Source organism: Aphelocoma coerulescens, chromosome 2, assembly GCF_041296385.1.
Source record: "Aphelocoma coerulescens isolate FSJ_1873_10779 chromosome 2, UR_Acoe_1.0, whole genome shotgun sequence".
NCBI lineage: Eukaryota > Metazoa > Chordata > Aves > Passeriformes > Corvidae > Aphelocoma > Aphelocoma coerulescens.
The window spans coordinates 118,353,223-118,370,572 of NC_091015.1; the positions used below are offsets into that span (position 1 = coordinate 118,353,223).

The 17,350-nt window shown below is 40.9% G+C and overlaps 1 protein-coding gene across 2 annotated transcripts in view; it reads left to right on the plus strand.

Annotated features, from left to right (window-relative positions):
• Nucleotides 1-2,331: 2,331 nt before the first annotated feature.
• YES1 (YES proto-oncogene 1, Src family tyrosine kinase) overlaps nucleotides 2,332-17,350 on the plus strand; it is a 52,561-nt gene continuing 37,542 nt past the window's right edge. Inside the window, exon 1 of one of the 2 annotated variants that reach the window (XM_069004566.1) lies at nucleotides 2,332-4,163. In XM_069004566.1, the coding sequence (XP_068860667.1) occupies nucleotides 3,482-4,163 (682 nt within the window). In that variant the 5' untranslated portion in view covers nucleotides 2,332-3,481. Of the gene's footprint in view, nucleotides 4,164-16,086; nucleotides 16,203-17,350 lie in introns of those variants that run through there. The other variant, XM_069004567.1, reaches the window with a different exon arrangement.

Genomic DNA, 17,350 nt, shown 5'->3' on the forward strand with positions numbered 1-17,350 from the left:
TTTGGAGATGCAGATGCATTTTAAGGCAAAATGTGACATCTTAAAATTTTGAAGTTTAACATGAGGCTTAAATAGGATACTTGCTTCAGAATAGGAAACAATTACAGATCCACCACACAGCTACTTAGCACTCCATTTCCGTACTGAACTACTATACTGGTATGTAATTTGCATTATATCCAAGGAAAATGTTTCACTTTTAAACATCAATGATTCTATTAATAGCTTCTGGAATATTAAATAGAAATTAACATGACAAAAACTACCCACTTACTCAACTAATGCTTAGAATAATCAGATTCAAAAGAAATATATTTGAGATTAAAAAGGAATATCTATGCTTTGCTAAACACCCTGTTCTTAGAATATTGATCCAAGAGCTTCAAAGTAAGCAAGTGACTAATACTAATTCCAAGATGAACTGCTTTTTTGTAATATGATCACACAGTACAATGAGCAATGGGAACTTTGCACATGAATTTTAAGAGGTGCTGCTATAAAATACCATTGTTTTCCACACTTTTAAAAAGCAATAGCTAGGATGAGGCCTTGACTACCTTAGTTATTTCTCAAAAGGAGGGAATTAATTTAGGTCCAGCAAAAGTTTTTATTTCCTTTAAAAGAAAAAATTGTTTGTCCATGAATCACTATGGTGTTTTTCCATTTATTCCAAATTGTTAGAAAGCAATCCCACCAAGTGTTTTCAAGAATGTCTCGATGTTTCCAGGTTACTACCATGTGTACCACAGATTAACTTTTGGCATGTACTGTTAAAGCTCTTCAGAGAATCAATTTGTCCATCTCCCTCAATATCTCAGGATACAAGTTCTGTATTCCCCAATTACAAACCACTAAACCCACATCAGTGCTTGAGATATCTTAGTCTGCCTTTTTCCACCTCTATTCCTCTGTTCCTCCTTCTTTCTTTCTGCTCTTACACCTATATTCCTCTATATCACCCTGAAATAATTTATTTGGCATAACATCTACTTGATCCTATCATACGGTTTTGGTTTTTTTTAATAACTCAAACACATTAAAAATTGTATAAATATAAATTATCACCTTAGAAAGTAATTCAAATATATAAGAATTTTCAAAGCTAGTACACGGAGAATGTCTTCCTAAACGTAGGCTATTTGCACAAATCTTCAAATTTAAGTTAATGTCAACTAACTACAAAAAACAGATGAGGAGTTAGTGAATGCTGAACCTGTCTGAAGGGTTATTTGGGAAACAGTATCCAGCAAATGGCAGCAATGAACCCCTGCATCAGTAGCTTCTTACACTATATTCCAGCCATGCTAAAGCATGCGAGGGCAGCTCCTCCCTCCTCCTTCCTGAACAAGGTCAAAAATATTAATTTAAAGCAAAAGAATAAAAGAAGGCACTGGCCTCTCCTGACTAGCAGCTGAGACTTGTGCTAGTTTCAGCTGATGTCTCCTGAGTGAATACCAAGCAGTGTCAGCCCACCTGCACTGCAACACATTTGAGAGCCCACTCAGTAACAGCAGCGGCGAGGGAGCTTTACCCAGGTAACATGTGGCAGACAGGTTGCAGGCGGCCTGGCTGGCAGGCAAAAGATAGCAATGACACCCTGAGTCCCATCCTGTGCAGGATTAATCAGGCTGAACCACCAACAGTTTGATCTTTTAAAGTCACCTGTTCAACATTTCCTTATAAAAGGAACACTCTGAGGAACTCTCAGACTATCAGTGACAAGTGCATGACAATTTAAGAAGCAGCCAATTTTTCCACTGCAATGAAAGCATGTCTAGCCTCCAAGACTCCTGACTCAAACCCTCATCTATTCTTTCACGCCCATATGCTGTGAGTCTGAGCTTGCTCTCAGCTATGGGACTGGTCAGCTCGTCTTCTCCCCAACTGCTCTGCTATTTTAATCACACTGTGCTTGAAATTAAGCGTGACAGTCTCTCCACTATCGGCAGAGTCGATCACTGGTGCAGCCCCAGTACTGTCTGTGGCAGCCAATAGCACACATACACGTAAGACAGCAAGTAGGGGACACAGTTAATAGCTCAGCCTTTCAGAAACCCACCGATTCATTCCTTACATTGGTCTTCAGGAGACAAAGCAACAGGAGAGGTGTGATGAACTGAGAATCCCAACAAACCTTTCAGTGCCACACAGGCACAGCCAGGTGCCATGAGAAAGGACTACTGTGTAATCCCATCCATCAAGACCAAACCTGAAACCCAGAAGTCAGATTACAGCGACAGCTGGCAAGAGCCAGTATGTCTCTAACTATGAAGCTTTAGCCCAATGAGGCAAAATTTCTTTAGTGAGTAATTTTGAAACATAATGATGATAAGACAACTAGGTCTTGTGTTTTTCAGATACGCAAGTTTTACCATTGTGCTGGAAAATTAATCAATCAGCAACGCTTGCCTGTGTATACAAAAACCCTTAAATGGTACGGAGTTCAAACCTTGCACACTCAAGACTACCATAAGCCCAGCTGGAGTTGTGAAGCCATGGCAGACCTACAGCTTCAACCAGCCTGCAAACTGTTAAGTAATTCATTGCCCAGGCCAATTTGTAAAACTCACTCTTGATTTTTAAATTAAAAAATCAATTCTGTATAATGTGAGTCAAATTTCTGACTGAACAGGAAATTATAAACTCCACCACTCTAACAGGGTTACATGAGAACGATTTGTGGTATGGAGTCTCCGAATCTAAAACACTTTTGGGTTTTTGTATTTTGTTAACAGCTTAAGTATATCTATGGTGCTCTAAAACCAAATACATGTATTTGCTTTATCTGAAATTCAAAAATACAAATGGCTTTATTCTGCAGCATTGCCTTCAAGATAAATTTGATATCCTGTCTCAATTCTTTTAAGACTAAACTATATTAGGTTACCATTAGTGATCAATACAATTACTGTTTTATGATCAGCCTTTAAAGAAAATGAAGTGGAGAGAGATGTAGATTTGACTACTAGAGAGCTGAAAACAATAAAAAATAATGCTGAATGAGAACCGCCGATTTGCCCATGCAAGTTTCAGTAACTTTGGCTCTTCAGGTTGATTTTTTTCCTTTTCTTTCGCTTTTTCCCGCAGTCTGCACTTCTGAACGATAGATGCATTTGAACCACCTTTTTTCACGAAGCCCAGCTTGACACAAATCCGATTTTTTATTTCTTAAAATAGGAAACGCTGACTTATGGAACCGCGATGAGTGGGAAACCCGTAACATAAAATTCCCCGGAGTTACTGGTGTGTAATTTACAGGCTCACTCTTTGTTTGCTCGGTGTTTGGGCGGCAGGTCTGTTCCGTGGTGCCGCCCTGGGCATTCCCGAGCTGCCGGCGCTGCTCCCCGCCGGCCGCTGCAGCAGCCGCACTGCCGGAGGGTCGTTCTGCTTCTGTTTGACCCACAAAAAATTAAATGTACCGAGCCTAAGCCATGGCCCACCTGAAGATGCCTAGGCGAGGAGTTTTAAAAGTTATTTTTGTATGCCTTTCATGCGCCACGCCGAAGGGCTCCGCTGCTGGAACGTTTCAGGTTCAGCTTCTCTGCCAAGAGAGGCTCACCGAGCTCACCAGCCCAGCACGGCGGGAGGAGCAGCTCCCCCGGATCTACCCCGACGAGTGTCCCTGCAACCCAAGCCCGGGAGTAGGCGGCCGCGCTGGGGCGAGCCACGGGGCAGGACAAGCCCCGGCTCCCGCCCCGGCTCCCTCCCCGCCGCCCCCGCGCCGCCCCGCACGCCTCCACCATGTTGTCTCGGTGCGCAGCGGCGCGGAGGAGGGACCGCCGCCGCCTGCCCGGCTCCGCGGGGGCCGCCCGGCTCCTCCCCGCGGCCTCCGGTTCGGGCGTGGAGGCGCTGCCCCGGCCGGGAGGCGCGGCGATCCCGGTCCGGAGCGCATGGAGGGAAGCACGGTGCGGAGGAGGGGCCGCGGTGCCCGCCGGAGATCCCGGCCGTAGGGGCGGGGTGTCTCCTCCTCCTCCTCCTCCCGCAGCGAGGCTCCAGCTCCCCGCACGCACCGGAGCGCTCGGCTCCCTCCTCCTCGTCCCTCCTCCCTCCCCCTCCTCCCCGCTTCCCTCCCCGGGTCGCCGCGGCTCCGGGAGGAGCGGGGGGGCCCCCGCTTCCTTCCCTCCCCCCCTCCTTCTCCCACCCGCCACGCCGAGGAGAGGCAGGTGAGGCCCCGGCCGCGTCCCTGCTCCGCCGCCCCACGGGAACGGCGGCCGCGATGGCGGCGGCGATGGAGGCGCTAGGCCCCGGCCGCCCTGCCCCCGGCCTCGCCCCGCCGCCGCGCCCCGGGGGCGGGGGGCGTCCCGCACCCCCGGCCCCTTCTCCTCTGCAGAAACTTTCTCGGCAACTTTCTCCCGGGCCCGAGCCCCTGCCCGTGGGGCCGAGGGGTCGGGCGGGCGGGAGCCGGGCTGGGCTGGGCGGGCTGCGTGGGGCGGGCTGCGGGGAGTAAGTTTGTGGGGGGAGGGCCCCGTGACCCCTCCTTGGCCCGGTTCCCCCCGCGGCCCCTTCCCGCCGGGCTGCCGCGGGCGCTGCGGGGCGGCTGCTCGTCCCCCGGCGGTGGCGGCGTTCACCGCCCGGGCTGGTGCTCGGCGTGAGCCGCTCCCGGCGCCGCTCCCGGCGCGGGGCCGGAGGATGTAAAAGGGCAACATTCGGTAGTCGCCCGTAGCTTGGCCTGCGTGGTTTTATTTTCTAATAATTTTTCTAACACATCTCCCTCTTCCCTCCCCCACCCCCCCCATCCCCCGCCCCACTGTTCTAGTTTATATCCCTTTATCGAGCTTGGGACACGACTGCTTAACATTTCTGAGTCATTAATTTAAATGTTCAATCATCACACTTCATTAAGGCTCCTTGTCTTCCTCACAGTTAAAATAAAACGTGTTGGACACACACAGGCCCCTGTTCCTGTGGACTCTGCACATAACTTTCTGCTCTGTGTGGACCTGCAGGTTTGATGTGCTTAAAGTTGTGTGCTCAGGCCAAGGGCTAGTGTGATGACTTCTCCAATATTCAGTATTACAAATATGTGAAGTTTATGATATGGTTATTTATTATATTAATATATGGGGTTCTAAGTTTCTTGCGTGCATGTGGGTATGGTCCACTTGGCACTGGGAAAAGTAGGACAGAAATATTGCTGAAGCTCATGTTGTTAAGGTGTATTCAGATGTACCTGCTGGATTTAACCCTAGGCAGAGGCCAGTCATTAATTAAAAATTAGATGTTTGGGTTTTCTTAAAGTGGCAGAATGTTCCAAAACCAGTTTTGAAACTTGGAGTGTGTTGACAAAGAAAGTGTATTGATTTTCACTTAATAATTCATAGACAGCTGAATGATATTTCAGGCAAATTTTGCAAGTGAAATTGATATTTAGGCAGGAGGGCCAGATACAAAAGTTTACTTTAGACCTTGAAGAGGGATAGCATTGCCTTGTCAGTTACCTTTGCAGTATCTCTGTTGGTAGGTGGTACAGTTCAGCCATAACCATGTTTTTGTAGGCTTCATAGAAGTAAGAACCTTTCCTTTCCAAACAGCAAAACCTTGCCCTTCCACTCTTGTTTCTGATGTCTGGCTGTAAATTTAGCTATAGGAGGTTCCTGTTGAGCATAGGCATAGAGTGGAGACTGTGTGTGTATTTTGCACAGCCAGGGTGTTGTGGTTAATTTTGGGACAAGGTAGCATCTGTGATGGGAACAGAGACAGCAGCATGGGCACTGTGCTTGTGCGGAATTACAAAGAAAAAGATCCAGTGATACCAGCTGTGACAGTAGTTAGTAGCAGGAATTGCCAGTAATTAATTATTCCATGTGCTTTGTTAGCTTATTTCCTTAGCAGGTGCTGCTCAAATAGAACTATAATCTCTGTGTGCCTTCAGTCCCTCTAGTCACTCTTCTGGCTCTTAGCTGATTTCAAATAAATTTGGCAGCAGAGGTCTCCCAGGTGAGCAGTTTCTAGAAAATTTGTGAAAGTAAGGAAGCCAGGTAGAGCGGAGCTCTTACCCTGCACGCCAGGAGTTCATGGCAACGCTTACCTCAAGCTGGAAATTGATGCAGGAAATGGGGCCTCCCTGTTTTTGCTGCTTGCAGAGCTACTGGTCCAGTTTTCAGTAGTTATTTAATACCTCGACCCCAGTACCATTCCATCTGGAATGAGAGTGGCGAGCCCAAGGCAGGTTTAGTCTATATTCTGTATTATAAAGAGAGATTTTCAGGGAAATATTTGTTACTCTAAAACAGTTCTTTGGCTACGAAACTAATGAATGGAATTGAAAGTATACGTAAATTGTTGCATTATTTTGAAAAAGCTGGAAAAATACTTAATACGTTTTTGGTGTGCTGCATACTGTGTAACGGAATTATTGAAAAACTTCACAAATTAGGGGTTGTTATCAATATTTGTGCAACAGAGCAGAGAACTATTCTTCTGCACTAAAGAAATGCTCTTCATTTTGAGCTTTGTGCACTTCTGCGGCTCCTGAAGAGTGAAATCGTCGCTCTATTTGGTCTGATAAATCATGGCCGTCATGTGACAGCGATGCGAAAGTCTGCGGTGTGGCACATGTCAGATTATGTGGTCAAAGTTTACTTTATGAACAAACTGACTGCATGGTTTTACTTTTCCATATGTGCTGCCTGTGGACAAAAGCTGTGTATTTTCAGTAGATAATTCCTTAGTTAAAAGAAATACGTTCTTTCATCCATATTCCCTACTTGCATCCAACTGTTTTGCCACATGCTTTGATCACAGTTTGAGTAAGATACCTTGATGTTAATTTAAAAATTGGTGTCAGTACTAACACAAAAACGACTTTAGGAATGTGTCCTTATTCTGCTGTGTTGCATCAAACAGCCTTTTTCAGGTAGGACACCTTCTGTGTGTACATACACAGCCTGTGGTTTTTATGAAGTCCTCCTGAAAGGTTTCAGGCTTCTAGTACTGAAAGTCCTGTGTCTGTTGATGGAACAGATTGATCCATGAGGGAGAACTGCAGTTTTTCTAACTACTGTAACAGAATGGGTTAGTTTTTGTCCTGGAGGAACCACCTCCAAATACAAGTAAATAACTCAGTCTCAGGATTTATTTCATTTTGTTCTCCTTGAGAGTGCCAGTAGGAGGCTGTTTTATAGTGATGGATTTTATGATATGGCAACCACTTTTTTTAATAATTTTTTAAAATATGAACTGCTTTACAGTTGCCATATGGGAACTTCTTTCAATCACTGCAGTCCCTGGCTGCATTCGCACCAATGATTAGAGCTGTAGGGTTCCAGATTGTATCACCAAGTGCCAGGTTTCAAAGGTAAACCTGGACAACATCCCGTGTGTATGCTGAGTTTAGTAGGGAAGAAGTCATATTGAAAAGATGCTGTCAACTAATTGTAGGACAAGTTTAATTTTAGGTTATAAGAGGTTGTTCTTACTGCCTTTTCCACTTATGGGGGTTTATCATCGATGCCACTGCATCAGAACAGAAACTGGCACCAAAGTAAGTTATTGAAGTGAGTGGGGCTGCACTCTTAGGTGAAGTTAACACGCACGGCTGATTGCAGGATCAGGGATCAAGATTATAGTAATGTTAATGCTAGAAATTGAGTAAGTAAACACTATTACTTATGCATGAGTTTTCTTCTCTTTAGATTTAAACACATATTGTTTGAAAATGTAAAGGATACCTGGAAATAGGATGGGAAATGCTGTCTGTTGTCATTTTGGGTTGGCACCGCATAGAGCACTGGGTTTCATGCTGTGTCCCATAAGTCTGTGGACCAAAGCCATGCACAGCTGAAATCAAGCCCTCGAGCTGGACTTGTAGCTAGCCCTGGCTTGCATCCAAGCCCCACAGCTCAGTGGAATACTGCTGTAGAGATCATCACTAGCTGTGTTTAAGGCTGTGTTGAGTGTTGTGGCCAAGAGTGGGGTTTTGTTTTGATTTTTCTTGACTGTAGTATTAGGTAATGTTATAGAGCATGGTTGGAGAATGCTGAGGAAGTAAAACCTCAGACTGGAATAATTTGTATTTTAGCTTCTTGAACACTCTTAGTTGTTGTGTGGGGAAATAGAAAACTTTTTTTGCTGACTTGGCTGTATTTTAGCATAGTATTTTTGGAAGGCAAATGCTTTTATAATGGTGTTACATGAGATTCTAATAAGTATCAATATTGACTGCACCTATATCTTAAATGTTTATGTAAATTTTGAATTCTGATGGTGCTACTGAACATCCCATAATTTGTCTTTCGAGTTCAGGGAGATGAAAAACTTCTATGGCTTAAGATGTTTCTGTAGCTTTCTTCATACCAGAAGTCTAGAGGAGTCTGGGAAAACTAAATGATTCTTCAGAAGTGATGAACCCTTTTAGCTCAAATTTTAGGATTAGCTAGACCAGGCTTATAACAGTGAATAACTTTATTTAATTCCATTGACAGTGAAGTTGAGTTGAGTAAACACACCCACATCAATAAATCTTTGTAGATCAGGGCCTCTAACTTTGTTTTGGAGAAACTTTCAGGAGAGTTTTGTGGCATTAATCAGACATTTAAACTCAGTCTTCATATTGGAGGAGTTTGATTTAGTAGGGTTAATTTCCTTTGCACATGCCCAAAGCACTTTCTAGTGTTGCAAAACCGCGGCAGTAATAGTGTTTTATTATTTATTATGTTTATGATGTGAATTATGGAGTATAAGTGCAGTCAGGTCTCAGGTGTGCTTCCCAGGACTGACAGCCCTGTAGCAAAGAAGGGTCAGAATGGAGGATGGTATTCCTGTACCAAATGTTTGCCCATAGTTCAGGCAAACGTTTTGATGGTACATGCAAACTTCGGAAATAAAATAAAGTATCCGGGCTAAAGGTTTTGAAATTTTCAACCCTACCTAATGGCCTCCTAATTGTAAGAAAAGGCAGTGCTTGTGTGAGGTATTTAAAGAGTAATTAGAGGGTGCTATGGATCTCTTGTGTATTGCAATTGTGTAGCATTATAACTATTTTGGCAGTCAGCCAGGAAAGGGAGACTTAAAACAAATTAATAGTGAATAATCCAGTTTTAAGAAGTTATTTTAAGTGTGGTTAGATAACAACATTAATATTTATGCTTAAAATGTGGCAAAGATAAAACAGGTCTCAGTTGTTATGTGTATCTTCTTGCTTTTCAAGAACATTTTATTGGAAACTAAAATCATGACTGACACTTGTAAACACAGAAGAGTAGAAGAAAAACCCTCCAAAGTCCTTCTCTTTCTTTACATACTCCTCCTGTTTCTGGTTGATTTTTACCAGCTCATCTTGTTCAACGTAAATACTTTATTTTGCCAGTGATAGTACCCCAAAGTCCAGAAGCTAAAAGACTGCACCAAGGATAGATAGCATGGCCACAGGCTCTCCTGGCTCCTAGGCTCCATTTTTACCATCCAGTATTGCCCAGCATTTCAGATGGTAGTGCACCTCTGGTCTGACTCGGAGGTGTTTGGGCTTGATGGACTTCTGGTCTAATTCATAAAAACTGTCCTTTCAGTAGGCTTAACTTAACACGTGCCTCACAGATGAACAACACTTCTAAGGTTTTGGTCAAAGTATGCTTCACTGAAAAATGAATATAGAATTAATGTCTAGAAAATATTCTTGTTTTCAAATCACATGTTTATCTGAAACTAGCCTTTGTTTGCCAGACTTAGGGAAGAAAACATTATCAAAGCTGAGGTTGAGGGAGGAAATTTAAAAATAAACACAAAAGTTCTGTATTTCATTGTAAAGTGTTTAAAACAAATCACCAAGATTAGTCATACATCTTTATAGTTCTCTTGTATCTCCTTTCTTCGCCTTGATTTTGATCTGTTTTTCTGGAGGTTTGAAGTTTGAGATAAAAACCTTACATTACTGATTCCCAAACTGAGGTCTTCAGAAGAATATTAACAGAAAAAATGTGTAGTGCTTCAGTTAGAAGTTGATTAGAATTAGCCCATGAGAAGCACAGAATTGTGTGACATTTAGCTCTGAACTTTGTATAAAACAGGGGTCTCCAAACATCTTAAAAATTACAGATCTGCACCAAACCTAGTAGCAAAGTTTCCATTTTAAAAATCTGTAAAGACACGGCATTTGTATTCATGTGAGGACTAAGCAAGGGTGAGATGAAATGGGAGGAAAGCTTACTACGGTGATAAAAGCAAGTGGTTTGTGTCCTTCCTCCTGTACCTTCTTGAGCTGAAAACAGAACATGCCAGCAGAACATTTTGCGACTTCTGCTGTTTTGTTAATAGCTAGTATTTGGTGTTTGTGACCAGCTCTGATTACAGTAGTTCATTTGAAATACTCCTCATTTCCTTAGAGCTGTGAATTTGCAGTGATACTCTGATGAAGCTGCAAACATGCTTAGTAATGTGTCTTATGAGCTTGTAGGTAATGTCTCCTAACAGGAAATCCTGCAATACTTCAGTGACAGGTGAACCTGAAAATACGGATTTTTGTTTTCTTTTTCCTAATGCAAATTTATGCAAGACTTATTTAAGTTCCACAAGGCAGAGACCATTCTCTTCTTTGTGTGATGACTACCCCAGCTGAGTTGTGTATCATTCTTGTAAGAAGGCTGTCACTGTATGGGGACGGAAGACATGTATTTTTATTGATTGTTTGGGGTTTTTTATTCTAAATCTGAGCAGAGCTTCTCTTTGATGCACGTGTTCTTTAACTAAAGCATACTAAAAGAGCAGTTGTTATAAATCAGACCAGAAGTCTATCTAGGCAAATACCTGTTGTCTTGATTTCTTTTTTTTTTTTTTTTTTTTTTTAATCCACTCCAGGATAAATTCTGAATGTCTCAAGTAAAAGTTCTTGGAAGTTTAGTTAGAAGGAAATTTTCAGTATGGGTTCTTTGAGCAACAGATGGCACTTCTGCTTCTGCCTGTCCTAAATAAAAAGTATTCCAATTTTCTTTCAGCAGTAATATCTTAAAATGTAAGTGTGCTCTCTGGCTTGTGAGACGTGGTATATGGGATTTTTGCCAAGGTATATTCCTTGATTTTGTTTTTTTGAGATTCCCTCACCATATATTTTAGAACAGAAGTTGCATGAATAGAATGACAAAGTCCTGAAAGCAAAGAGAGGGATGGGTTTGCTTAGCTGATACTGGTGTTAAATATTTGTTTAAAGGATGATTAAAGGTTATAATACTATTGGCCAGATCAGTTTATCCATACCTAACTGAAAAACATTCAATGGGGAGAGAAAAAGAGTATATTAGTCTCACTGTAGGCAGCCATGTTGAATTCTGTTTTCATAGTAAAGTTAAATATTCTATTCAGGAACACTTAAAGCATAGGGCAAAATACTATTCCTTTTGAATACAATTACCCATAAAGAAAAGAGAAGGGAAAACAAGGATATTTCCTGAGATGTTACTGCTGGTCAGTTGGGGAAATTTTCTTGAGTAGCATTTGTTTTTTTCAAGCCCAAGAAGTAGGCATTGTATTAACGTTCTGTAGTTGGTGGGGAAAAAAAGGGTTATTTGTTTTTGTTTGGTGGAGGGTTTTTGTTGTTTTTCTGTGGTTCTAAGTGAGAGAGCAAAATGCAAGCACAAAATTCTCAACTTCAGAACACACAAAAATTAAATGCTAACTGTATATGGCTTTAGAGGCTAGGATGCAATAGTAGTATGGGTACCTTTTTTTTACTTTCAAGTACAATTCTGCACTGTATTTTAAGTAGTTACACACTTAAAACACAATTCATAAATCATAGTGATTGAGGCTATTTAAAGTGATAAGCTTTCAAAATATCTTGCTGAATAACTGTAGATTATGTAATTTGCTAAAGATATCTATCTTCTTTTTCATTTTAGGAATTATTTCTTAGCTTGTACACTGTAGAAACCGTAGATCTGATTGATTCAGGCTATCATGATGTACATAAAATGAGACAAGTGTTAGTTTATAGATGAAAAATTATTTCCCTAGAAACGTTTGACTTGTTCATGCATAGTAGGTGTATTTAAATATTCTGGAATTCATTTGCATTGGTTATTAAATCTAGGGCTCTTTGATTACCTCCCCTTCCCTTTCACTTAGGTCTGACGTACCATCAGAATACTATTTAAATCTGGTGCATACATGGTGAAATCATAGCCAAGTTAGTACATGACTTACATTAACAAGCATGACACTTCTATTTTATATGGTTATTTTAAATTACTATTTTACCTCAGATTTACACTTGGGCTTCTTCGGTCTTTTCCCAAAGAAAGAGATTGAGCCTTACTAGTTGGTAAAATATATTGACTCTTACATATTAGGTTTACACTAATCCTGTTAGCTTTTTGCCAGGGGCATGGATTTTACATGTGTATATTTAATGTAATAATAAAGTGTCTTAATAATTCTCTTAAGCTATATATATAATTATTTAAGCAATGAAAGTGCAATTTCTATGCAAGACAATTTGTTTTCTTCCTAGTTTGCGTTCAGTGGTATTTGAATGGAAATTTTGATTGAAATGTATATAAATAACCAGTGTTACATTTTAAAGTACAAGTTAATGTGTTGCTTCTTAGATAAGGATATAGAGGGCAATAATTGTAGTGCAAACCACATTTTGTTTTAAATCTGATGGATTTATTTGCAAAAGGGAATATTAGCTTTAGTTTGTGAATGATTTTTGGTGACCACAGCCTATAAGGCATTAGAATGGATAGATCTCATACCTTGAAGGTTTTGTTTTCTTTGAAAATAGAAACAAAAAAATCTCTCCTCTGTCATTTAACCTTGTCTTCCCTAAATGTTTCTAAGATTCTAGTCAACCAGTATCTACATAATATTAAGGGATGGAATATTCTTTACACTTGCAACAGCTTATGTTACTTTAGATATTTGGGTATTCAAATTCTGATTTCAGGTGGTTATGAATGAGCTCTGCCAGTCTGGTGATTTAATTTTGTTTTAAGTTTTGGTAGCTAACAATGTAGTTTGAATATTTTTTTTAATTCAGTATCGGTTATCTTAAAAATAAATCTGTGTCTTTATAGAAATTTCAATTAAAAAAAAAAATTCTTTCTCCGCTTTAAATATTAAAAAAATCCCATCAGAAGGGTAACTTACTATTATAACTGTATATGACATGGTCAGTCAGCATATGACTTAATTTGGCTTCAAAAGTCTATTGTACTCTACTTTTGCTGTTATACAGATAGTGGGAAGTAAACATTGTTTACTGCATTATGTGTAGTACAGTGTAGCCAGGTAACCAGGTAGTGTATGTGATGGAATCAAATCATATTTAGGCCAACAGAGAAACCTGCAAAAACTTCTGAGCCAGTGGATTGATCACGGCCTGATATGTTCTTGAGGAAACCCTGAGCGCTCTGATGGAAAATTTGAAAAGTTTGCAAGTGTTACTGCTGCAGGATTTCTACAGCTTGGAAACCATGCCAATTAACTGTTGCTTCTCTTAAAGTATTTCCTAGATTTGATGGATTTTGATTTTTCCCTCGAGTTCCCCTGAAACTGAAAGCCAAAGCAGATGCAGATAGTACAGTTTTACAGTCAGAATATCTGACTGGGATCATTCTCTTTTAAAACATTACCATGTAAAATAACTTCTCACATGCTTTAAACTGAAATGGAAATTAGACTTTTTTTCATTTTAGAAAGATTTGTTGCAGGGTAGTTTGTTTGTTTGTGGCGTTTTTTTGGCTAATTAGGAACTGGAAAATCTGAACCTGTTTTTATTCACAGATATTTTAGCGTTGCTATTCTAGGTTGTGATCCTTTTTCACACTGAAGTCAAGTGCAAAATTCCCCTTGACTTCAGGGAGAGCTGGATTAGCTTTACACAAAAGGACTAAATTGTCCTCTGGGATAAGTGGAGGCAACTCTATTGAAGTAGACTTCATTAGAGTATAAAATGAAGACAAAAAAAGTGTTGCTTGCCTTAACAGGCAGTGAAATTGGATCTGTTAGCTCAAACAGCTAGACTAATTTAGCAGTTGAATCAAAGATTTTTTTTCCCTTTTTCAATTAGATAGTACAGTTATATTAGTTCAATGCATTGAGCAGTGAATAACATGTGTCACTTAACATTGACTACAAATATTTTTCAGAAACTAGAATCTCTTTATGAACTTTTTGTCTGTGCAGCCTAAGAATTATCATGAGAAAACAAACACTTGGTAAGCTGTCAGAAAACTTTTGAGCAGTTTATCCTTAAGTAGATGAAAGGAATCTGTTTAAATTGCTGTTTAATCTAGTAGGCTTTACATGACAAGTTTTGTGAGGTTTGGGGAGCCTTGTTTGTATTTTCTGCCTCAGGCTGGCATCCTGAGTCTTACTGAGGTGAGAAGAGGGTAATTCATTTACACCAAAAATTGGTCTAGATGTTATCCCATGTGTTTGGTGGTGGTGTCCGGAGTTATCCTGTTGAGTTCCACAGTAGACAGTAGTGCCTTTGGCATCTTTCACTAATGCTTTACACAACAGTATCTGCATTGTGTACACAAATGATGAAGAAATAATATTTGACAAATGAGCTCAAATGTAGTGATTTGATTACTTATGTAATACTCTGCTATACTTCTTGTAAAATCTATCATTTGCACTCTTGCGTATCAAGTTTTTCTTTCAGTGCTTCTGGTGTCTGTTGGAATCATGAATTAATTCAACTGTCTGTGTGATTATTATGACCTAAGCACTTTCTGTATGGCTTTCCTGTACTTTCTCCTTGAAATTTCACAAGGGGAAGGGGGATGGGAATATTTTAATCTCCTTAGAATAATTTGAGAATGAGCCCTTAAATGCTGCCCTGCATTTCTTTGGTAACATTTCAGAGGTGAAATAAAATCCCCTCTCTAGGAAGCTTCACAGAGCGCTTAGCTGTTTAGCATACATAGCTCTTGAAAAAAACCCCTCCACAAATAACTGTTGCTGCAATATTTAGCTGGTATTAAGGGGTTAAGTAGTAAACTGAAATTCTCTGAAACACTTGAGATGCTAAATTTACAAAACACGACATAAGAACTGTTTTAAGATTAGTCATAGTTAGGAAGCTTATTGAAGCACTGGCATCTTCCTGGACACATCCTGTACTTTTGTGTCTTCAGCCTGCTTCATCTATTCACAGTCCTAACTGCTTTTTGGTTTTTAGAAACTCTTGCTGCAACTTCTTTGTGACTAAGGCACATTGTCAGTCAGTCCGGTCCTCCCCATGCCAGCCAACTGCCCCCTTAATGCAGCAATTCACTTGAATAAATAGTGCTCATACTTTAAGGAGACAATTGCCTACCAGAGAGAGTGCCAAGTTGATTTAACTTTGTAGGGGTGTGAAAGAGTTTTTAAATCGGTGCTGTCAACTAGCGTTGGCCCAGAGCATCAGCTGCTTGAAAATTGTTATAATCTGATTGGGATTATGTCAAAATTTGTTTAAAATATTTTAGTCAATCACTGGGCTGCAGAGAGCATTAGTACCCCAGAAGTGGTTGTCAGACAATTGTCCATGGTCTGTCGGAACTACAGCAGACGCGTCCTGGCCAAACGTACAACACAGCTTTTAAAATGGACTCCTTTTTGGCAGTACATCACTAAATTGGTGAAAGAATACAGGATTCATGTTGTAATCTGCTCTTCCAGTTCCATTTAATGCTACAGTGTGTGTTTGAAACACTTAGTTGGATGTATAATACAGTGTAAAACCACAACTGTAGCCTGTCATTACTGTAGCGCTTACCGAGTTGAGCTACCGTTTAGCCAAGCCAGCTACTGGATTATCCATTACCTGGAATTGTTTAAAAGTGGACAGAATTTATGAAAATTGCATTGCTTCTTTGCTGGCCAAAATTTTTTGATGCGTCTTTAGTTTTAGTGGAGATTGAAAGGATGCTTACCTTCTAAGTACACCATCACTTGAGTGCAGAGGGTTTAGTGCTGTGCTTTCTTTCATCCCTGAGTGTAAGGATGGACCTTTTCTAAGCATAGTTTGAGTCTGAGATTTCTTCACTGCACTTCTGAAGGGAAGAGAGAAGGTGAAAAAAGTTAAGAAAAAAACATGTGGAGAAGATGCTTCCTGAAATTTCTGATGTTTCTGTTTCAGGGAGGCCAGGAAATCTGAGAAAAGAAGTTATTTCTGTCAAAAGCCTGACAAAATATGGTTATTATCCTAAATGTGTTGAAAGGATGCTGTTAACAAAATACTCAGTTTAAAGGAGAGAAAATTTCTTATGGGCATGGTGGTAAGTAGTGAGTGTATTTGGGGGCAGGGAGGAGGGTGTTTTCCTTGCTTCTCTGAGGTCATTAGGCCATTACAGCTGCAACAACATTGCTACTAGTTTACATACATTTGTGGAGAAAAAAAGAAGCATTGTTATTTCAGTGCCTGGCTGGAATAAGTAGTTTGTTAAGCAGTGTTGTGAGATTGTTAGTTGTTTTAGGGACATTTCCATTAGTAGACGTGCAGCTATTAGTAAGTGTATTATAGACATCCAAAGAAAAAAACCAAAACATAAGCTTAGATTGGAGAAGATGAACAGACGCTAGACTAACTTTCAAAAGTGAAAGACAAGCTGTTGATTTGGATCTGTCAACATAGCACGGAGAAGAAATCATGTTTAACCACCTTGTGTGATGAGATTGGCTGGGTAGATGAGAGCAGAGCAGTGAACATTGTTTATGTTGACTTCAGTGAGGTTTTCAGTGCGGTCTCCCATAGCATCCTTATAAACAAACCAATGAAGTGCATGCCAGGTGGGTGAACAGTGAAAGCAACTGGAAACTGTCTGACCAGATGGGCTCAAAGGGTTGGCATCAGTGGCACAATGTCTCAAGTGGCTGAAAAGCTGGTGGCCAGTCACTAGCAGTGTACCCTGAGGCTCAGTACCAGAGCCAATCCTGTTTAACACCTTTGTTACTGATCTGGGGGTCACACAGAGGTGCACCCTCAGCAAGCTTGTAGGATGAGCTGATAGACCAAAGAGGGTTGTGCTGACATCCAGAGGGACATCAACAGAGGAATTGTCTGATGGAAACCTCCAGAAGTTCAGTAAAAGGAAATTCAGTGATCCTGGGGAGGAACAACTCCAGGCTCCAGTCTGTGGTAGGGTCCAATGAGCTGAAAAGAAAGTGCAGAAAAGGGCACAGGGATCGTGGTGGGAAAGATGTATGTGAGCCATCAATGTACACTTGCAACAAGGAAGGTCAGAAGTGTTCTGGATGCATTAGTAAAAGTTACCAACAGATGAAGGTAGCGATCCTTTCCCCCTACTCTGCACTGGTAAGGCTCCACTTCGAGTGCTGTGTGCTTCTGGGCTCCCCAGTACAAGAAAGACAGCCATACTGGAGAGAGTCCAACAAAGGGCCACTAAGATGACTAAGGCTCTGGAGA